Source organism: Paroedura picta, chromosome 16, assembly GCF_049243985.1.
Source record: "Paroedura picta isolate Pp20150507F chromosome 16, Ppicta_v3.0, whole genome shotgun sequence".
NCBI classification, from domain to species: domain Eukaryota; kingdom Metazoa; phylum Chordata; class Lepidosauria; order Squamata; family Gekkonidae; genus Paroedura; species Paroedura picta.
This window is the reverse complement of record NC_135384.1, coordinates 27,805,433-27,827,445: the sequence shown is the minus strand read 5'-3', so window position 1 is coordinate 27,827,445 and position 22,013 is coordinate 27,805,433. Positions and strand designations below refer to the sequence as shown.

General features: G+C 48.6%; 1 protein-coding gene across 5 annotated transcripts in view; it reads left to right on the top strand.

Annotated features, from left to right (window-relative positions):
* CDK12 (cyclin dependent kinase 12) overlaps window positions 1–22,013 on the top strand; it is a 38,150-nt gene continuing 16,137 nt past the window's right edge. For 3 of the 5 annotated variants that reach the window (XM_077315644.1, XM_077315641.1, XM_077315640.1), the window contains exons 1-11: window positions 1–303; window positions 1,215–2,101; window positions 11,048–11,926; window positions 14,186–14,362; window positions 15,309–15,448; window positions 17,139–17,309; window positions 17,568–17,757; window positions 18,806–18,862; window positions 19,091–19,192; window positions 19,584–19,661; window positions 20,705–20,821. In XM_077315644.1, coding sequence (XP_077171759.1) covers window positions 16–303; window positions 1,215–2,101; window positions 11,048–11,926; window positions 14,186–14,362; window positions 15,309–15,448; window positions 17,139–17,309; window positions 17,568–17,757; window positions 18,806–18,862; window positions 19,091–19,192; window positions 19,584–19,661; window positions 20,705–20,821 — 3,086 coding nt within the window. In that variant the 5' untranslated portion in view covers window positions 1–15. Of the gene's footprint in view, window positions 2,102–11,047; window positions 11,927–14,185; window positions 14,363–15,308; window positions 15,449–17,138; window positions 17,310–17,567; window positions 17,758–18,805; window positions 18,863–19,090; window positions 19,193–19,583; window positions 19,662–20,704; window positions 20,822–22,013 lie in introns of all 5 variants that reach the window. The other 2 variants (XM_077315643.1, XM_077315642.1) reach the window with 1 other exon arrangement.

The window sequence follows — 22,013 nt, the reverse complement described above, 5'->3', positions numbered from 1 at the left end:
GCCAGCGACGGGAGGATGGGAAGAAGGAACGCCCCTCCCCCCGCTCTCCCTCCTCCCAACCCCGCGAGACTTCGCGAGCCGCCCCGTGCGCCTGCGCGCGAGGCCGAGCGAGAGAGAACGCGCACGTGCGTGTTCTCGCGGTATTTGGGGGCGCAGGCGCAGGTCGCGCGCGGCGGCGAAGAGAGAGCCCGAGAGAAAGTGCGGGGAGTCGTCGTGGGGGGGCCGCGCACAGTCCCCCCCTCCCCTCCGAGGAAGCAGCAGCGTCGTCGTCGTCGCGAGACCGGCAGGCCGAGGCGGGCGGCGGTAGTAGCGGCGGCGGCGGCCCCTCCCCCGTGCTCTCGCGATACTTGGGCGGCTCACCTTCTCCCTTCACTTTCCTGCCCCCGCCGCCCCCCCTCCCGTCCCCTCCCGGGCCTGGAAGCGGCGCCTTTTCGCTGAGGGGAGGCGAGGCAGGGATGGGGGCCGCGGCGGGAGGCCGGTGAGAGGACCCCCTCCCCCCGTCGCCGCGCGTCGTCGGCCCCGGCCCCGCTTGGGGCTCCTGAGGAGGGGAGCGGAGAGGCCGCCTCGGGAGGGGGGCCCTTCTTGGACCCCCTCCACGCCCCCGGGGCCCCTGCTTGGGATCCCCGCCCCGGAAGGCGCTGCGGCCAGCGAGGGGGTCTTGGGAACCCTGCACTGACTGGGGTGCCCTTGTGGCAAAGTTAGGGAAGAATGGGCCCTTGCTCAGGGTCTTAGCAGCCCGGCCTGCCCCCCCCCCATGCTGGGGAGCCTGGGATGATCTAGCCAGAGTGACCTAGTCTGTATCTGGAGGCTTGTCCCTGAGACAAGGGGCCAGACGTTGGTTTTCTAACCTAGCCTGTGTCCATTGGCCACATTCCTCGCACCCTTTCCGTGCAGGAGTGAGAAAGGTGGGTTGAATGTAGGAGAACAGTTAGGGGAAGGGAGAAGAGCCCCTTAGCTGTGGGAGGGAGGGGGCAGAGGCTAGCGTTTTGGGGGGGTGGGTTGGAGGCTTGCCCCCCCCTCTTTCCCAGCACAGTGGAGAAGGAATGCCAAACCCAGAGAGACATGTGGGCAAGAAGGATGCAGGGGGAGGGGTGTCCTTACATCAGGACGCGGTGGCGAGTAGTGGGACGTCCAATAGCAAAGATAGGCACCGGCTCTCCAAGCACAAAAGGCACAAGGCCAGGCATTCCAAAGACTCACCCTTGGGTTCCCAGGAAGCAGCTGCATCTCTGGGCGGCATGATCAAACCGCTTGTGGAATATGACGACATCAGTTCTGATTCCGATACCTTCTCGGACGAAGCCGTTCTCAAGCTGGAGCGTCGGGAGAACGATGAGAAGAAAGGGGCACCGGAGAGGAGCGACCGGCTGCATCGGCATCGCCATCACCAGCACAAGCGTGTCCGTGAGCTGATGAAAAGCAAGCAGGTGGACAAGGAAAAGAGGATGGAGAGGAACCAAGAGTCCGTCAGCAAGCTGAGTTCCACCAAGGACAGAGCGTCAGGGACCTCCAAAAGACTTCACGAGGAGAATGATGACCACTCAAAATCGTCAAAGAGCAGTAGCAAGGAGTCCCGCTCAGCCAAATTGCATAAGGAGAAGTCCAGGAAAGAGCGGGAGGTGAAATCTGGCCACAAGGACCGCAGCAAAAGCCACCGGAAAAGGGATGCCCCCAAAAGCTACAAATCAGTTGACAGCCCAAAGCGGAAATCCAGGAGTCCTCACCGCAAATGGTCAGACAGTCCAAAGCAAGATGACAGTGCTTCGGGCGCATCTTATACCCAAGACTATGATCTAAGTCCTCCACGTTCGCACACCTCTAGTAACTATGATTCCTACAAGAAAAGCCCCGGAGGCTCCTCAAGGAGACCATCAGTTAGCCCACCATACAAGGAACCTGCTGCATATCAATCCAGTGTACGTTCTCCCAGCCCTTACGGGAGGCGCCAGCGGTCTGTCAGCCCATACAGCCGGAGACGGTCATCTAGCTATGAAAGGGGAAGTGGATCATACAGCGGACGGTCCCCCAGCCCATTCAACCGACGGCGTTCCAGCAGTCCTTTTATCTCCAAACGGTCGCTGAGTCGGAGTCCGGTGTCCAGGTGTGTGGCTTTTATAGTTGATCAAAGAAAGGTGGACCTCTCTGGTTCAGGTGTGGCTGAAGGTCCTGATAATACTGTGGGGGTTAAAAAATGTTTGTTTTTAAAAGAAATTTGTAATTCAGATCAGTTTAAGAACATAACTTTTCTAGCTTATCTTACACCAGTCCTGTGGCTTGGGAAATTACCCCAGTTTGACTGCTGTGGGGTCTTAATTTGGAAAGGCAGCTAGCTCCAGTAAACAAATGCGATAATGGCTGAACTATATATTTGAAAGTTCAATTTAATGACCTGGGACTTGAGTCATAGTGTGGCTTGTTTTTAAAGGTGGGAGAGATGCCCAGAATGGGATTGATGGCTAGTACTTTTTGTTGAAATCAGCTTACGTTGTCTAAAATAGGAAAGGTCTAGAGCTACTCTCAGTCCTTAGTATGTAAAGCAGAATTTCCCCAAAGCCCCTGAGAGTTACTATGGCTTAAGATCACAGAAAGCCCTGAAGTCTCTGATTACAGCAGCATTCAGGAAGTCTTATTCTCTTGCCTGTTCACTGTTAATGTAGTCAGTACGTTTCGGTAAAAATTAGTTCCTCTATAGATTGTAACCTTAGTCAATCTAGCTTCATAAGACAAAATGAAGGTTTCCATTTTGTTGTGGAATTGCAGTCTCCTCTGTTGTAACTTGGATTTCGGGTTGAGTTTGGAATCACTTCCAGGGAATACATGTTCATCTAGGCAGAAGAGGAAGTGGCTTAAAAAAAATCCTTGTACTAAAGTTGTTGTAGTTGGATAGAGAGGGTCTGCAACTCGGTGCACAAGAGCCTCTGTTTCACGTGTCCCAGGTTCAATCCCTTCTAATTCCAATTAAAAGCAACCAGGCAGTAGGTGATGGGAAAGACCTCTGTTGGAGACGCTGGGGAGCTGCTACCAGCCTGAGTAGACAATGCTGATCCTGATGGACCAGAGGTCTGACTCAGTATAAAATGGATCCAGGTGTATTCATGTGAGAGAATCCAGGCGTTGTAAAAACAGTTGAAATTGACGTTGAGAGCAGTGCGTATTGTTTGCTAAAAATCGTTGGTACGTAAAGCTGAGTGACTCCTTGACCCTGTGCCTGTGCTTATGTTGCTATGTCCGTCTTGCATGAGATGAGTTTGCAATTTCTCAGCTATTTAAAAGCAGCTGGAATTCCATGGCCCCCTGAATCTGTAAAACTGCAAATCCTGAACACTGCACACATCATTGTAGGACTAACCTGGCAGCTGAAGAGGTAATTGTCCGTGGGTAGTTTTGTGCTACTGCTGCTGGCACTTTTTTATGTGAAGTTTTGTTGTGACTTTGTCTATGTTCTGTCTTGCTACTAGGATTTTGTCAATGTAAACCAAGCCTACTTATCCCCTGACTGGGCTGGATATTGACAGGGTTCATATGTGTTCGGCTGTGAACTCTGGTTATTTTGGATGAGTTAGTGTCTCTCGCCCTGCATTTCCTCTTCCGTTCTATGGGCGTATTAATGACTTTCCTTCCAGGGCTGTTGAAAGGATGAATGAAATATAATTGGCATAATGCATTCTTTGTGAGAAACATGCTTTCCAAATAGCAATATTAGCTCATCAAACTGTCCACTGATGGGAAGGGAGCAAGGAAGGATTAGAAATGAAGTTGCACAGGAGGAGCAGGTATAAGGCCAATGTGTCTTGTGGACAGAGATAGGATAAGATCCTGTAGTATGAAGTTTCCAGGGTGACTGATCACACCATCTCCGCCTAACAAAACAGGCAGACTCGGGTAAGTAGCCCTGTTGGTCTCAAGCAGCAGAGCAAAGCTTGAGTCCAGTGGCACCTTTAAGATCCAACAAACTATGTTATTCTTCAAGGTGCCGCTGGATTCTCAGCTTAGTTCTGTTTCTTCAGACCAACACAGCTACCCACCCACCTGGCTCTGTCTCCACCAAGTCTATCTTGTTGAGCGATTGCGAGCATATAATGAGGAAGAGGGAGTCACTGATGCTGCCCTGAGCTCTTTGGAAGAAGGTCACCTTGCTAGATATGTGAGGCCTGCTTTGCAAAGCCCGTCCATGTTCTTCTCCCTCACTCACAGGAAGAGAAGATGGAGGTGAGAAGAGCAGAAGTGGGTTGCTTTCGGTCCCCACCGAACACAAAAATAGGATATAAGTGTAGTAAACAAACAGCTCTCTCTGGTGTGATGAGCTTCGCTGTGAACAGCTGGCAGCCATTCTGTTGATAGGAGGAAGTCCAGCAGTTTTATGGGCACTTGCTCCCGGCCAGGCTTCCCTCTGTCTGAACAGCTCTACCTTGTATTCTTTCTTCATTAGAGTAGAATGGGTCTTGGAATCTAGCTTGCACTGTCTGTACTAGACACACAGTGTTTGTATAGTGCTATTTGAGCATTCAGAGCAGGGGTAGTCAAACTGCGGCCCTCCAGATGTCCATGGACTGCAATTCCCATGAGCCCCTGCCAGCATTCGCTGGCAGGGGCTCATGGGAATTGTAGTCCATGGACATCTGGAGGGCCGCAGTTTGACTACACCTTACTCAGAGTGCTTGGCATACAAGAGACTGGGGCTTGGGCAGGGACACCTTGTCAAGGGCCATCTACTGAGTTCCATTTGTGGGGCAAGGCTTGAATGGGAATGTCGGCAGTTGTACGAACCTCCAAGCCTGGTGTAGAGTAGTTTACAGCCCCCCCCCCCCAATACAAAAATAACATTTCAAATAATATACTTCTAGTAAGAATACTTTTACATATAAATAGGACTAGCCTTAGTAAAGTGAATTAAGCACGTTTTCCTATGTCACGTAGCTTTTCCCACCAATCTGTGTTCTAATATCTTACTGCTATGAAATGCTGCAGGGTTTTTTTTTTTTTAGTAACTCTTCTTCTTAATGTGGGGAAGACCTTAAAATCCCGATGAATCAGGATATAATCCTTTGTGTTCAAACGCAGATCATCAGATACAGATATAGCATCATCAGATGCAGATATAGCATCCGAAGAAGTGTGCCTGTATACAAAAACTGACACCTTGAATAAAATTTGGTTGGTCTCAAAGGTGCCCCTGGACTTAACCTTTGTTCTGTGTTTGTCCCTGTTAGTAAAGTTAGAGCTTTTTTCTTGATAAGAGTTATACTGTTGCATGTGATTAAAGCGAGGACCTGCTTGAATATTTCTAACTGTTCTCCAAAAGGCTTGGGATATGGGTGAGGATACAGTGACTTAAGTTGACATTATTAGGTGCTTCTCTGACTTTCTGTCCCAAGCCCTCCAGGAAGGAGATACTGGAGCTTCCAGGGGCAGCTTATTTGTATAATCCAACTGTCTTTTCAAGCATAAATCATATTCTGGTAGCAAGGTCACATTTGCTCCCTTACAGCTCGAGTCCTGTATTTAATATTCTCAGGGCAGGACAAGGTAGTTCAACTTCAGGATTAGAGGAGCTGCCTCTTCCTGCTCGTTAGGCTGGAAGTTGCCACACAACATCTGCCTGTTTAATGAGATACTGTTCACGTGAGTTACCTGGTGTACTTTTGGGATGCCGTCCTGTGGAGATGACTACTGTCATGCACAGCATAGAGCATTGCGCTTGGGTTTTTTGTTGGGGAAATGGAAAATAATGGTATCTCAAAGCAGTTTGCTTTAGTCAAGACCAGTGGGACATATGGGAGCAACAGAAAACAATAAGGAATTATGTGTCTGAGTGAGCACTGCGGGTGAATCCCATTTCTGTTCATTTTTAGCACGGTTTTGGTCACCCGACTGGTTTTGCAAATACCTCATTGCTTTCCTGCCTTTGAATCCTCCTTTTCACCCCCATTCAGTGCATGTAGTGTTTGCTGTTGCCAGCAGATGGAAAAAAAACCCTTTATTTTATTAAATAAACTCTTAGATTATTATAACAATTAAAATAAATGTGCCTTGGCTCATGATCGCTTTCTGTATCATTATAACAGGGGCACCATCAGCAGGGTAAACATGGAGCAGAGTTGTTCTCTCTTGCCCCGGAGCGACGGACCAGAACCAATGGGATGAAATTAATTCAAAAGAAATTCCATCTAAACATCAGGAAGAAGTCCCTGACAGTTAGAGCAGTTCCTCAGTGGAACAGGTTTCCTCGGGAGGTGGTGGGTTCTCCATCCTTGGAGATTTTTAAACAGAGGCTGGAGAGCCATCTGACAGAGAGGCTGATTCTGTGAAGGCTCAAGGAAGTGGCAGGTTACAGTAGATGAGTGATAGGGCTGTGAGTGTCCTGCATAGTGCAGGGGGTTGGACTAGATGACCCAGGAGGTTCCTTCCAACTCTAGGATTCTATGATTCTATAAATGTCTTACAGTTGGAAGAAACCAGTATTGAGTATTAGTTGCCTCACTTTGCCGGGGGGGGGGGAGAGGAAAGGACAGCTGATTTATGGGAGTCCTGTAAGGTTACCAAGAGAGGTCCAGAGGTGGTTTGCCATTGCTTCCTTCTTCATTAGAACCCTGGTCTTCCTTGGAGATCTCCCATCCATATAGTCACTAGGACTAACTCAGCTGAGCTTCCAAGATCTGACGGGATTGGGCTATCTGGGTCAAGTGTGCCTTGCCTAGAGCTTAAAATAATCCCTGTTTTCTTAGGTTTTGCTGTCTGGTGGGGTCAAGTTTGGTGGATGTTCTGTTGGTGGATGTTCTGTGTCACTTGAGAATGAAGCTGTAGGTCAGTGGAGTTACAAGTCCTGATGTTGATCCAGTCACCTGTGCAACTCAAGCGCATTACAGAGGATTCTGGGGTCTGTTCTTAGGGCATTCTGTGTCTTCATGGGGTGGCATTGGTATTCGATGTGCCTAGATACCACCTTGCCTGACTAGAAAGATGCCCTAGAAAACACTGTGGCTGTGTGTGACTTTCTAAGAGATGCTGTTAAATTGGGGAAGGGGGGTTTGGTTTTGCTGGGAATGGTCAGACAAGAGAAAGGTAAGGTCAGTGTCATGGAGCTCCTGGTAAACCTCTGAAGAACATTTGAGTTATTGATAAACAGTGAAGGTAAATGCAGACCAGAGACTCTCAGACAATTTCACAGAAGGTATTGCTAAGCCAAACAAGCAGAAGAGTAGTTAAAGGAGACGAGCACTGGGTTTTCAAAACTTCTGGAGCGGCTTGCAGAAAAATCTAAAAATAAATAAAAAACAGCCGGTTACCTTCCACTGTGTGGCATTTTCCTGCCGCGTCACTTGAAGGTGATTTTTACTCTTGGTGTGGAAGTGGCTCCAACTTCGGCATCCTTGTCAGAAGAAACAGGCTTGGAGGCTCTTGGGTAGGTGAAATACTGGTCACGCATGCGGACTGTCTGTTCAAGGGATGGCACTGTTAATGGGCACCACTCAAGGAAGAGAGTAAATTGCCTTTGGCAACCGTCTCTGTTCTCTGGAGAAGGCACTCCTCGTGTGCTTTCGGAATAACAACTGTAAATTGTGAGCCAGTATCCCCAAGAAACCAGGCGATATTTCCCATCTGGGAGGCCCTGCAGACGGTTTAAACCAGCTGAAATGACAGATCTGCCTGTTGAAGTGGCTTATCGAGAGCTCCGTCGGTAAACAGTGAAGCTGAAGCCACTGCCCTGAAATGGTACTCAGAGCTGTACATTAAATTGGATGGAGTACATTTGCGTCGGGGGTACGTACCTGGTGGCTCTCAGGGGAGGGGGGGTTGTGGGCTGCCTTTTTGACTCTGCTCCCCCCCCCCCGTGAATGTACCTGAAGCGTGCTTGGCTTGCCTTGACCGCGTTGCCAAAATCTTGCCAGCGGGGATTTTCCCAGCACTGGTCCTGAATCTCAGAAACCACGCCGATGTTCAAGTGGTGAACCTAATTATGGTTAAACCTTTTTGTCATAGAGAGCAACAAAATTGTGTGCTGCCCCTGATGCATTGGGGTGATTCAGAGTGCCAAAGCCTTGTTGCCTTTAAGTAACTAGGCAGCCAGATCTCCATGTATGCTAGAAGCCAGTCTGAAGCAGCTCCCCATATTCTCTGCTCCCAGCTTTGCTTTGGATGCATAAAGGGATATGGAGATATTTTGAAATTCTTCTGTTGGGTACTGTGATGAAGTGCCTCCCCCTTGCTATTGCAAAAGGACAGGGTTTTTTTTTCCCCTCTGGGTTGGAGAGAGGGGCTGCTAAGCCCCTGTTCCCCTTCCCCTTCTCATGTTAATTGACCTGGCCAGGAAGGAGGTACCTGGAGGGGGGGGGGAGAGAGAGAGAAAGAGCTTCTTCTCCCCAGAATTCTTAGGTGAAGGGCTTCCTGTGGGAGGGGGCAGGAGAGTATATCTCATCCTGAGCACAGGGAGGAAGGGTCTTGGTCTTTGGGGATTTTGGCTGTGGGTCTTCGGCTGCTGATCATCCGGGAAGGAGCCTGGTCTTGGAAGAGGAGGTGAGCAGCCATCTTGGACACATGAGCAAAGCATTGAGACTTTGGGACCTCTTTAAGCAAAGGTGCCTGCCCTCTACTTAACACCAGAGAGGGACAGAGGGACAGGACTGTGTTTAGCAGAGGGACAGGACTGTGTTTCATCCAGGTTCTTTGGGTCTCTTTTGCTTAACTCTGTGCTGTGCTAAAGATCTGCTTTTTAAACCTTCTTCTTTTAATAAATCTTTTATTAATTGGAAGTGGGCCATGGTTCTCTGATCCACGTAGCACTTCCCTGCCTCGGAAACACTAGCAGAAGTGCAAAGGCTGTGGGGGACCACAGAGGCAAGGCCCCAGGTGTGTAAGGGGCAGCTAGGGGTCCTGGCTTCCCCAGCTGCGACCCTGTACTTTAGCCAGGTGGTGGCAGCGGTTACACCTGCTTGGAGTTGGCAACCTGCCGGATCGGGGTGGGCAAGGACGGAACCGGGCCTGCAAAGCAGAAGCAGGCTGGTTCCGTCACAGGTACCAAGACTGAAGTGTGGGTAACTTTTCACGGGAAGATGATTCTAAGCCTTTGGCAGCCTTTGAGTGCTGGACTGAAATAGCTGTTTTATGAATGTTCAGTTTGCAGCTTTAATTTCATGCTTAGTTTATTTTGAAGAATTCAGAAAGAATATAATTATCTAGTGTTACAGTTTAGGATTAATGTAGGTGAGATGGGCCAGCTGACCAACAGATCTGGCCCATGGTACTATTTTATCCGGCTGTTGGCAGTGCTGGGGAGAAATGAAGCCTACAGGTGTAAATTTTAAAATCTGAAGCCATGGTGAGGGACAGAGAGGTGTGCTTTTAGAATCATCGAATTACAGAGTTGGAAGGGACCTCCAGGGTCATCTATTCCAACCCCCTGCACAATGCAGGAACTCAGCTTAAAGTGAAAACATATGCAGTGCTTACCTGTTTCATCATGGCCGAGCTTGTCTGATTAACAGCATAAAATTAATAATTTATAGCTCAGCATTAAAAAAAAGATTTGTACCAGTTGGCAAATTTATTAAACTAGAAAATTTTGCTTGCTAGTACAATCATCGCTGAGGAGGGAGAATTGGAGTTGAACCTTAGCACATGTCTTTTGTTTCTGCCATCTGTGAGGCGGTGAAAAATAGCAGACGAAAATAGAAGATACAGACTTTGTAGGAAAGAAAAGAAAAGGTGGTATTTGAACAGAAACAATTCGCTGCCATCATGAGGCTAGCAACATATTTGGATAATTGCGTTGAGCTTTATAACACTGAAAGCATTTAACTATTCGGTGAGGGGTTATTATGCACATAGCATATGTGGGCAAACATGTAACAATAATATATGCTTTATAGATCTGCCGTATATGCCAGTATCAACTATTTTACTGTAGATTATCTTACGTGACACAGGTCTTCATATGACGCATTTATGCTGCTTTTATATAAAGGATTTTGCACAGTCCAGCTACGTGGCTAGTGCAGAGTGTGTGGTCCCCCCCCTTGCCCACTTCCACTTTACATCATAGGCCACAGACTTATGAAGACACATGTAACGGCCTCATATTGAATCCGGATCTACTCATTGTCCAGTGCCTACTTAGACTAGCAGCAGCTCTCAGCCAGAGATCTTTCACATCACCAACTGCCCACTCTTTTAACCAAAGGCCGTTAACAGCTTATAAATAGCTCGTTGCTTCCTTCTGACACCTTTGCTTTATTTTAAATGTGTAAAAAACTGGTGTTTCTCTAGTCACAGTAGCAGTTTCTCACAAACTTATTTGTTTGTTTGGATTTCTTACTCACCTCTCCCGGAGGCTTGAGGCGAGTTACAAGGAGAGTTAAAAGGGAATTTGGTAGGCCAGGTTGAATTCTGGAGATGTTTGGTGGAGGGGTCACCGTGGGTGGGCAGGTAGTTGTGAGTGTCCTGCATTGTGCAGCGGGTTGGATTAGATGACCCATGAAGTCTCTTCCAACTTTATGATTCTATGATAAGTTTATTAAACCACCAAACCTCTGTGTTATTGTGGTGTAATAATGCCACATGCAGGTATTTGTAAAAAATGTGTCTATTTTGCTCTGTAAACATGTGATTTATACTCTTGCACTCTTTGGATGCACAGGGTGAAGCGCAAATTGCCCTTTTGAGTAGTCTGGTCAAAAGAAAGCCAGTTATCTAGCCCTCCCTTTAACACTGCCTTCGAAACAGCAAGCTGCAGAGTTTGGTGGCAACCGCAGAAGACAAAGGAAAGCCAGGACAGGTGGACTGACAGGAACGTAGGACCTTTGAGCCTCATTTATTTACTTCATTTTCAGTCTTCCTGCCTTGTCGGGATTCTCTGACAAGTCTGTCCCTCCCTCCTACAGCAGAAGGGAACGGAGAATCCTGTGCGAAGCCTTCATAGGCACTGAAGTCAGAGGATCGTTATGCCAGCTGCTTGCAGAGTTCTGTAATCAGGAGATGTAGAGTCCTGCAGTTCTGTATCTAAACTCTCAGAGCTCTCAGGGATTCAAACTTTCCTCTTCTGTTTCCGCAGGAAGCCTGTAAAATCGCGAAGCAGAAGCCCGGCGTATTCCAGGCATTCGTCATCTCATAGCAAAAAGCAGAGATCTGGGTCCCGCAGCCGCCATTCCAGCATCTCACCTGCTCGGCTCCCGCTGAACTCCAGTCTGGGGGCCGAGCTGAGCAGGAAGAAAAAGGAGAGGGCTGCTGCGGCAGCGGCGGCTGCCAAAGTGGACGGGAAGGAGACCAAGGACTCCCCTAGTTTTTTGCCTAGGAAAGAGAACAGCTTGGCCGAAGCGAGGGAGCCGGCAGCGGAGGCCAAGAAGGCCAAAACGACTAAGCCTGAAAAGTGCCCTTCTGACGTGGAGCCCGCAAACGCGGCACAGCACAATGCGGAGGCAAAAAACGTGGCCGATCCCGTGAAAGCAAAGGCGGCGGAGAACTCTGAGAGGAAGCCGCCTGCTCCACCGAAGGACTCCAAAGCAATGGGAACAAAAGATGCAAAGCCTGCTCTCGCCAAGGAGGAGACTGTGACGCCCAAGGAAGCGGAGACCGCCGAGAAGGAGGCCCCGCCTCCGCTGCCTTCCGCAAAGTCACTACCTCCCCTTCCGGCATCATCGCCCCCTCCCCAGGCCCCGCCTCCGCTGCCCCCTCTGCCTCCGTCGCTGGCGGCTCCCCCTCTGCCCCCTGCCCAGTCGCCTACCGTTCCCCCCCCTGCGTCTGCTCCTTCCTCTTTGCCCGCCGCTGCCCACTCCAGGACATCTTTGACTACTCAGGCCAACTCTCAACCCACCGTGCCACCCTCCTCAAAAGTGCACCTCTCCGTGACAACCGCTCTCCCCCATCTAAAGACGTCTACGCTGCCTCCCCTCCCTTTCCCGCCTGTCCTGCCTGGGGAAGACGACATGGATAGGTAAGACGGGCAGAGGGGCATGGGGGACTTACTGAGAAGCCTCTTCCGGTCACTCTAGGGAGTGCGATGCTCTGTGGTTTAGAATCCAGGGGTCCGCTCATTTTGTGGCACATGGTCGGAACCAAATCATCCGGTGTGTCTGTTGGCACCTTGAGACTTGTAGGCTTGATGAAAAGGACACCCCAAACTGTCCTGAGTCCGTCTTTGTGGGCGTGGGGTGGTATAGAAATCCAATCATTATATATTTTAAAAATTGGTGGTGAGTCCCCAGGATGTGGAGAGAAGGCCCTAGCATATGGTATGTGTGAACCATGCTTCCTGTTCCTAGGGATGGGGAGTGAATTGACGAAGAGCATGATTATATTTATTTCCAGCCTTTTGATCCTACCTTATCTCTTGGGAGATGAGACAGCCAACAGTGCAGCACCCAGGTACTGGGGTCACAAATTCTAACAGTCCTGTTAACTGAGAATGAAGCTCCAGACCGTGCATCCTCCTGGACTGAATCAAGACCTAGGTTCCCAGTCTCACTGCCAATGCTGATTTCTCCATGTTTACTACTCCTTTGCATATCACACCTAGTCCAGTCACACCTGCTGTTGTCATGTGCCTGCTCATGTCATTCTGGTGTCTGAAATCACTCAATTTCCCAAGGCCTAGGACAGGTGAACTCACATCCTAGCTATAACTGAAGGATTGAGCAGTGACTCACGAAAGCTCCTCCCCTGTCTTAAAGGTGCTCCTGGACTCTTGCTCTTTTCTAGTCCTGGTGATGTGATTAAAATGCACAGATTGCTCACCAACATGCACCCAAAAAGAGCCCAACGGTGGCTCTCCTGATGTCCACGGACTACAGTACCCATGGGCCCCTGCTAACCCTCTGGACACCTGGAGACCGTTTGGTCACCCTTGCCCTAGGAGCACTCTCCTGTGGGAAGGCATCTTCAGTAGGAGGCTGTTTGGGGAATATAATTGGCTCAGGGAGAAGCAGTTTGATCATTATGAGAGTGCTCGTAATCAGAGGTAATTATTCTGTATTAGAGGTAATAACCAGCACTTAAATATCAAACCCATCTGGAATTCCCATGTCGAGGATCTCAGATGGCAGGCCTGGAACAGGCTTCACTATCAGATTTGTGGCTGCTGTTTTTGCCGGCCCAAGGAATCAGCACTGGGCTTGGATCAGAACGTTAATAGGTGTGCGTGATGTCAGGCAGCACCTCTTGGGCCTCCTTTGGAGTGGTAGTTTCCTGCCCCCATTGCTCTTGCTACCCAGTGTATACAGCCTTGGATGTAGCTGAAGGGATGGGAGGGGCTCCTCTGTAAGCTGGACCCTCCCACTCCCATCAGTGAGGCTTTGGGGGGGGAGAAATGAGGGGTATAACTGAAGTAGACAAATAGCTACAGGAGAGAGACAAGGTACTGTGTGTGGCTCTCCAATCATATTATCGATTCAATTGGGTCGCCGTGTTGGTCTGAAGCAGCAGAAAGAGTCCTGCAGAGTTTCATTCAAGGCGTGAGGTTTCACGTGCACACACACTTCCTCAGATACGTTGTCATGGAGTGGAAGTAAGCAGTTCATACTCAGAGGCATTTTGTGTACAATAAAGATGTCCCCGTTAAGGGAATCATTCTCTTAATTTGGACATCTTTATCGTACGCAAAATGCTTCCCCTGCAATTCAATCTCGAAGTGAATACGAACCAATCTAAATTGCTGTTTCTTTTTTTCCTCTTTGTCTCTGGACTTCGTTAACCATTTTCATTTTGCTGTGCGCAAATTTACTCTCACACTTCGCCCATAAGAATGCAGTAATTGCTTCCGTTCCGTGACATTGTATCTGAGGCAATGCATGTGCACACGAAAGCTCGCACCTTGACTGAATCTTGGTTGGTCTCAAAGGTGCAGCTGGACTCAAAATTTGTTCCTCATGTCATTGGCTACTGGAAAGCCTCCCTCCAGCTTCTGAATCTTGACCAGCCCTTCCTTGCCCAAGTCATTTCGGTACTTAAGTGCCACGTGCTGATTTTAGGGGGAAAGCTCGGATTCCCAGAGTACTCAGAAACCGAATTTATTCTTCGCTTGCTTCTTGTAGATTGGCTGTATGCCTGCCTGAGGGTTCTTTAGCTGTCGCCTTTTGGCTGTTGCAGAATCCCAGAGGCCGTCTCCGCATAAATGAAGCTGTCACCAGTTTCTGCTGTCACAGATGGGGCATCGCAACCACTCATACGCTCATTCTTGTTTTCCGCCCTGCTGTAGCCCAAAGGAGATTGCGCCTCCGAAACCCGCGAAGAAGGAGAAAGAGCAGAGACCGCGGCACTTGCTCATGGACCTCCCACTCCCCCCAGAGCTTCCTGGTGGAGACCCTTCACCGCCTGAGTCTCCAGAACCAAAGGCAGCCACACCACCTCAGCAACCATTGAGAAAGAGACCAAAGTAAGGAGTTCAAAGGGGGTGGGTGGGTGGGTGGGGAGACAGAATAAGCTCAGTGCCAGCCTTACAAACAGAGCTTCTTTTCTGAGCTGAGATACAAGCTTGCTAGATCGCTATTCAAGCGGTCTTGACCCACATGTTGCAGTAGTATTAATTAGCATTAATTAGCAGGCGGGTAGCTGCGTTGGTCTGAAGCAGCCGGACAGAGTCTCGGTCCAGGGGCACCAGTTTTATCTCATGGGCTTGTGCGCTTCTTCAGATGTGGTGATACTCAGAACGAAACTGTGTTGGCCCTAAAGCCATTACAACTTGCTTCTCCCTTGTCAAGATATTCAGAGCCAGGAATAAATGTAAAATCAAGCCACTTAAAAAGGAAGCAGCAATCTAGTGTCTAGCCAGTGCAAAAGGGGCTTGGTCTGAAGGGATCCCAGCCAGCCCTAGGCCAATGACAAAAGAAGGTTAATGCTCCTTAATTACTGTGGCTGTTTCCTCAATGGGGGATAATTGTTACGAAATAGTTCCCCAATGGCTTCCCCTGCAGCTGCCCATTACAGCTGGGGAAGCAGAGGCCGCCCAGCTGAGGGGAGGGTGCAGATGTGCGTTTCTTCCTACAGAGAAACAACAGTGAGGTAGAGAGGCGGCAGCAGGCAGGTTTTGCTCCTACTATGGCTGATGGATTTTGGAAATATCAGATGTGGAGTATTGGAGTTGCTATCCTCTAGCACAGGGGTGGCTGAAAGGTGGCTCTCCAGAGGTCCTTGGACTACAGTTCCAATGAGCTCTTGCTGGCAGGGGTTCATGGGAATCGTAGTCCATGAACCTGGGACCTTCTGCATCCCAAGCAGAGGCTCTACCACTGACTCTCAGCCACTCTGAAGTGGGAGAAGATGATAGCCAAGCTTGCTTTGTGATTTTGACAGCTGTCTCCTTTGTCCCTCTTCTCTTCCAGAATCTGCTGTCCTCGTTACGGTGAGAGGAGGCAGACAGAAAGCGACTGGGGCAAGCGTTGTGTCGACAAATTTGATATCATTGGTATTATTGGCGAGGGGACATACGGTCAAGTGTACAAAGCCAAGGACAAGGACACAGGTGGGTGTTGGTCATGCCCTACCCCCCCCTCCCTTTTTCTCATGTTACTTTGAGTCTTAAATAGCTGCTGGGTCAAGTGCAGCGTATCGGCTCACAGAACTTCCACACGTGCAAAAACAAGGGATGGTTAAGTGGACGCAATTGTGCTAAGAGTTTTATTATTCATGATGATGATGACGACTATTTCTCTAGTGTACAGTATTCAGAGTGGCAGACAACGGTCAGCATCCTGCCACTCCTTCTGCGGAAGCTTGCCGATTAATCAACTTGCCTTGACCTATTTCACCCTTTTGTTGTGAGGATAACACTGGGAAGAGAATGATGTGGGCCACTTTGGTCCCTGTCCCTTTTGGCGAGAAAGGTGGCATATAAATGCAATAAGGTTGTAAAGTTAAATGTGCAAGGAAGGGTGCTGGCGATACTTTAAAAATCTAAAAACCCTGCTGGGGTCACACCAGCAGGATATGTCCAGGAAGCCGATTGCAGGGCCTGAGGGCAGCAGCCCTCTCCTGTTTGTTCCTAGTTGGAAGTATTCAGAGAAAAACTCAGTATAGATGGAGTTGCCGCATTCCTCGTTAACAACAAATTGGACAGCGTTGTTGGTTCACCTGCTTGCTGAGGCCATCAAGACAGAGAGAAAGCTTGACAGGCTTGGGCCCTGCTTGGCGTTCAAGGCCAGCTCCCAGCTGTACAGGGGGTGGGGTGCAGAGACTCCCCCACAGAGTCTGATAAGATCCAGTCCCAGAAGCGTAGCCTGGGAACCTATTTCTGGTGGGGCGTATTTATGTCCACGGCCACTGCACCCTGGAGGAACGGCAGCCCGGGCGGCCTGAGCAGGAAGGCCTTGAGAATCAGAGAGGGCCCTGAACCATCTGTCAGCTGTGTGTGGTGCTTATTTGTGACCTTTTTTTTTTTGCAGCATCATGTTTAACTGCTCAGTAGCTTTTATTGTGTGACGTTTCTGGGAGGGGGGGAGCAGTTGGGGATGTGTGTGAACAGTTCAGTGAAAATGACGGGGCATTGGCCTCTGTTGGGTGCATGGAATACAAAGGACGGTGGAGCACCTTTTGTGGGGGCCGGGCAGGGTATTGCCTCTGAGCTCTTTAACAGCTTGTAGGTTCTTGGAAAGGAACAATTAGGGGCAGGATGTGCTTTCCCAGGCCCTGATTACTTTCGGATCCAGGATGCTTTTAAAGGCTCTGATCCCTTCAGACCTAAGAGTTGGGATGGGATGGTGGTGGTGGTGGTCATGAAGACTTAAGGAAAATTGCTTTCTCCAGTTCAGCTTAACAGCAACCTCTCCACTGGTGACTCCAAGCACTTATTTTTATTTATTAATTTTTTGATTTGTAGACCACTGCTCCCCAACTCGCGGCGGTTTACATCATAAAACCATAAAAACACATAACCCCAATAAAACCTTCCCAATTTATCAAACCCAATAATAAAGGCACATCTGACTCCATCCCATCTTGTTCAGGCTAGTGGGTAAGTTGTCTTCTGAGAGCATGGGAGCAGAATGAGTAAGCTTTATGGAATTTCCCAATCATTTTGTCTCCTTTTGGTCCCCCATCTTGTACCTCCTTAACGTCTTCCCCCAATTCCCCGGGAGTGGCAGTGCTTAACCCGTCAGTTCTCTTCCTGGGCCCAGTGCTACGTCTTCTAACCAGATGCAGCTTGAATTTGGCAGGTGAGCTGGTGGCGCTGAAGAAAGTGCGGCTCGACAATGAGAAGGAGGGCTTCCCCATCACGGCTATTCGCGAAATCAAGATCCTGCGACAGCTGATTCACCGCAGTGTTGTCAACATGAAGGAAATAGTCACGGATAAACAAGATGCACTGGATTTCAAGAAGGACAAAGGTACCTCCCGGCGTAGGAAGTCTTGCTCAGTCCCTGTGCATGTGGGCCCAGAGTAACCCCTGTAAGGCCTTGAAGGTTAAAATCAAAGCCTTTAACTGGATCCGGACAGCCACTGTGCAGAGTGTTTTGACCCGTGCTTAGATTAAGAAGTGTTGATATGGAAGTGTTTCCTCCCCCTGCTGCCAAACTCCAGTCAAATCGCGAGACAGGCCCTTGGTCTTTAAAAGTGCCGTTTTTTCTCCCTCCCATTTCCGCCAGGTGCCTTTTACCTTGTGTTTGAATACATGGACCACGACCTCATGGGATTGCTAGAATCTGGATTAGTGCACTTCTCTGAGGACCACATCAAGTCTTTCATGAAGCAGTTGATGGAAGGGCTGGACTACTGTCACAAAAAGAATTTCCTGCACCGGGACATCAAGTGCTCCAACATCTTGTTAAACAACAGGCAAGCAGCTTGAGTTTCCCCCTTAGGCTGGACCAGTGTAGACGTGAGGTGGGAGATGGGTTTCTGTCCATCCGGATCCATAATGGTAGGGAAGTCCTTCTCCCCTATGTCTTTCCTTTGCCCGTCCCCATTCCTGGATTTATTGGGGGGAAGACTTTGTTCAGCGTTCTGGCAATTTCCAAGCAAAAATGGTGAGACCTCAAAAGTGGAGCTTTCTCCAGAGCTATGCTGAGGGAGAGCCTCTTGGTTGTTTCCCTTTATGATTCCACCCATAAGTAGAAACTGCCTTTTGCTGAACACCTTCGGTGCACAGACGAATACAAGTTCTTTCATACAGTTGGGTGTTCAGATTCTTTACATGTTTGCAACTGCTGATTCTGCTCTCATTAACGTTGGATTGTTGGATTCATGTCTTTAAAACCTCTACTGGATGCCTTCATCTTATAATTCATGTAAATGTTCAAGAGGTCTCTGTTGCTCCCAACCCTCCTGAAAATCAGCCCAGGAGTGAATATTTGGGTGTGAACATGACTTTGTGTAATAGCCTCTGGCACAATTTTAATTCATACAATTTTCCAGTGAAAAACTGCACTGCCTTTTATGTAGGAGCGTAAGCTGGACTCCATCACAGTGTTGTCTGGCAAACCCCGAAGTCCTAGAACAGCTGTAGTCAACCTGTGGTCCTCCAGATGTCCATGGACTACAAATGCTGGCAGGGGCTCATGGGAATTGTAGTCCATGGACATCTGGAGGACCACAGATTGACTACCCCTGTCCTAGAAGACTCCCCTGACTAACCTGCAGTTTTATCAGGCTCCATCTTTGTATCTTCCAGCTTCTCTGTGCAGACAGAAGGGCTAGGATCAGGGCGTTTCCCCATTTCCGCAAAAGCTGAGATTTTGGCAATGCTTAATTCAGATCCAGTCATCCCATTTCAAGCTGAATGCTTATATAGCCCCACCCCTTGGCATAGCTGGTCGAGGTGAATGGGAAGTGGGTTTGTAGGAGTGGTTGTTCGTAATTGTCCTCTGTCTCTTACTTTTGTCAGCGGGCAGATCAAATTAGCAGACTTTGGACTTGCCCGGCTCTACAGTTCAGAAGAAAGGTGAGAGGCTTTGGGGAAGGCAGGGGGAAGTTGTTTGTTTGTGTGTGTGTGTGTGGGGGGGGGGGTGGAGGGTTATGGATTAAGCGGGGCCAGAATTTTGGTCTCCCAGGTGCCAAGAATACAGAGCATCAATGCCCCAGACATAGTGATCCACCAGTACCTTGTGGCTCCATATATTTATCCACAAGACCCTAAGGGTGCTATTTATCTTCTCCCTTTCTCCTTAAGCCGTCCATACACCAATAAAGTTATTACGTTATGGTATCGACCACCCGAGTTGCTGCTAGGGGAAGAACGCTACACACCAGCCATAGACGTCTGGAGTTGTGGGTGAGCCACTAGCTTTTCTTCTTTCTGCCTTCTGACGCCCGCGCCCTGATGAAGAATCTCCTGCGTGAACGGCTTTTATCGATATGTGACAATCTGATAAAACACTCACACAGCAAGGCTTGTTTGTCTTAAAAAGTAGCTGTGGTATGAAGACCGAACTGAAATGTACTACGGATGAGAAGGAGCAATTTGTGGGAAAGGCCTTTCCGTACAGCCTCTTGCCTTGGTTAAAACGTAGTGGCAGCTGAGGGATTCAGAATGCTGCTCTGTTTTTTCCTAGTCCAAAGGAGAAAATTCACAGTAGCCCATCTTAGTTGCGACGGTCGCTTCTTGTCTTCCTCCCGTCAAGGCTGCTACAACATGTTTCCCCTTCTTCCCTTTTCTTTCCCAGCTGCATCCTTGGAGAACTGTTCACAAAGAAGCCTATTTTTCAAGCCAATCTTGAGTTGTCCCAGCTTGAGTTAATCAGGTAATGCATTCTTTTTGCGCCCATTTGTACCTTTGGCCTTGGTGATACTGACTGGTGTTTGCAGGCAGCCAGCTTTTTCTGGTGCTACCAGGGTCTGCCTTTGTTGCAGGTTGGTGGGAGGCCTGGCCAGCCATAGCTCTGGAAAAAGCAAAGAAATTGGGGGGTGGGGGGGAACACTTAACCCCAAAATAATTGAATTAAGAACCAAAGGTTGAAGGGAATCATGATATAAGGGCTCAACCAACTTGGAACATAAAGCTTTCCAAATATACAAAAATATACATGTATTTCATGCAAAATTTAATAAAAATAGGTCCACGTAATAGCCTCATTTCAGAATAAAATTACACATTCATCTCAAAAGGTTGACCATTAGAGACCCTGACCGAACGCATTTCAACCCAATGGCCTTTCCTAAGTGACAAACAATGTGGCTCCAGACATTACAACAATACAGTCAGGATGAGATTGTTTACTAATGGTTATCTGGGACCTAAGGCAAAGATATAAATCAGAGGCCTCATTCTACGTAACTTGCTGCCATGGTCAGGCACACTTCACTTAAATAAGGATTGAATTGTCTACCGTTCTCTCCTGGTCAAAAAAAAAAAATTATTTTGATGCAGCCTGGAACCAATAGTAATGTAATGGTAACTAGTAAGTCTGCAAAACAGAATCTCTGCATAATTGGAAAGGAGCCGCTTGTTGTAACGTCTCAGAGCTACGCCAGTGCCAAGAACACTCCTTTCCTTACGGATTTCATTTGAACGGTCACCTAACTGGCACCAGATGAGGCAGAAAAGAGCCACTGTACATCATGTCCTGAGTAAAAATAGGCCTGTCCACTCTTGACAGAAAACTCTGCTTCATCTCTCCATAGAATAGGATATCAGGCAATACCTGGGGGCTAAACTCAAAGGGCCAGTGTACCATTTGGCATGACTAGTTGGGAGTAGTCGTTTCCAGTGCAACCTGTTTGGTTTGATTGGGTTTTTTTCTTCTTCTTCTTCTGTCTCTCCTAACGAATTCTGATTTCCTTGCAGCCGACTCTGCGGGAGTCCCTGCCCAGCCGTGTGGCCAGATGTCATCAAATTACCCTACTTCAACACCATGAAACCGAAGAAGCAATACCGGAGGCGCCTGCGGGAAGAGTTTTCCTTGTGAGTTTAAAAACCTGGTGGCAGTGGGAGGTTGTCTCTGCACATTTCCATGGCCCTGACAAGACCACAAAAGCATAGAATGCGCACATTAATCTCCTGCGTAACGTTTTAGTTAGGTGAGTGGTTCAAGGGATGTGGTTTTCCTTTAGTGGCATCCACATTCTGGCTGCTCGGTGGGCCCACTCTTAAAGGTAACTTGCAGACCCCAGAGAGATCTCAGAACGGGGCAAGTATGTTCCTGGTAGGCCCATTTTGAGATCTCTCCACCAACTGTCTGTCTTTAGGTCCAGTTTGCAGTGCTGGGGCTTAACTCCCTTCACATCCTGAGTCCAACTTTCTGGAAGGACCACCTCTCTTTTTGCTTACTCGTGTTGCAACTCCGTCCTTTACCCATCAGTGCCTTTTCTCTCTCTGCCTCCACTCTTGCAAGGACTTGACCAGCTCCTCCACAGATGTGAGGTGGATCACCCCCCTTTTTTGTGGGAGGGTCACCCCTTGTTCTGAAACAGGTGCCCAGAGGAGGTGAGAAGAGCCCTCAAACCTAACTAACATTCTTGAAAAAACCAAGTGTCCAGTAGCACCTTAGTTGGTCTTTAACATGTTTTTACTCTTGAAGGTGCTCCTGGAATCTTTTCTACAGCTAAAGACAGGCTAACGCGGCTACCTGTCTCGATCTAATTTTCTAGAGAGTTTGTAAAACAGAGCTATATGGATTACTTGGACCCAAGGGCAAGTACAGATATACCTTTCGGAGACATGGATTATTCTGCCTTTTATTGCTGTTAATTACATTCCTTTAGTGACCTTATTGTTCTCGCCTTGGGTCCCCATCGTGTTGACGGAAAGCCAGGATTGGAAGCATTTTAAATAAATGAGCCCCACTGTCTCCTCAGTCAGGAAGTGGGTAAAAGGCCATTTTATTTAGGAAGGTTTACTGGTTAGAGAGTTGGACTATGTATCTGGGGGTAAACTCGAATCCTTATCACAGAAGCTTGCCAGGTGACCTTGGATCAGTCATTTTTTTCTCAGCCTAAGCAGGGTGGATTTAGCAGGGAGGATTTTGGTCCCCCGTGGGAATAAAAACAAGGTATAGATATCAAAATAAAATATTTGCTGTTGTGTGTGTGCAAGAGAGGGAGGAGCTACTCTAGGTTGCTACTTTGAATGGGATTTTTGTTTTCTGTGGTTCAGG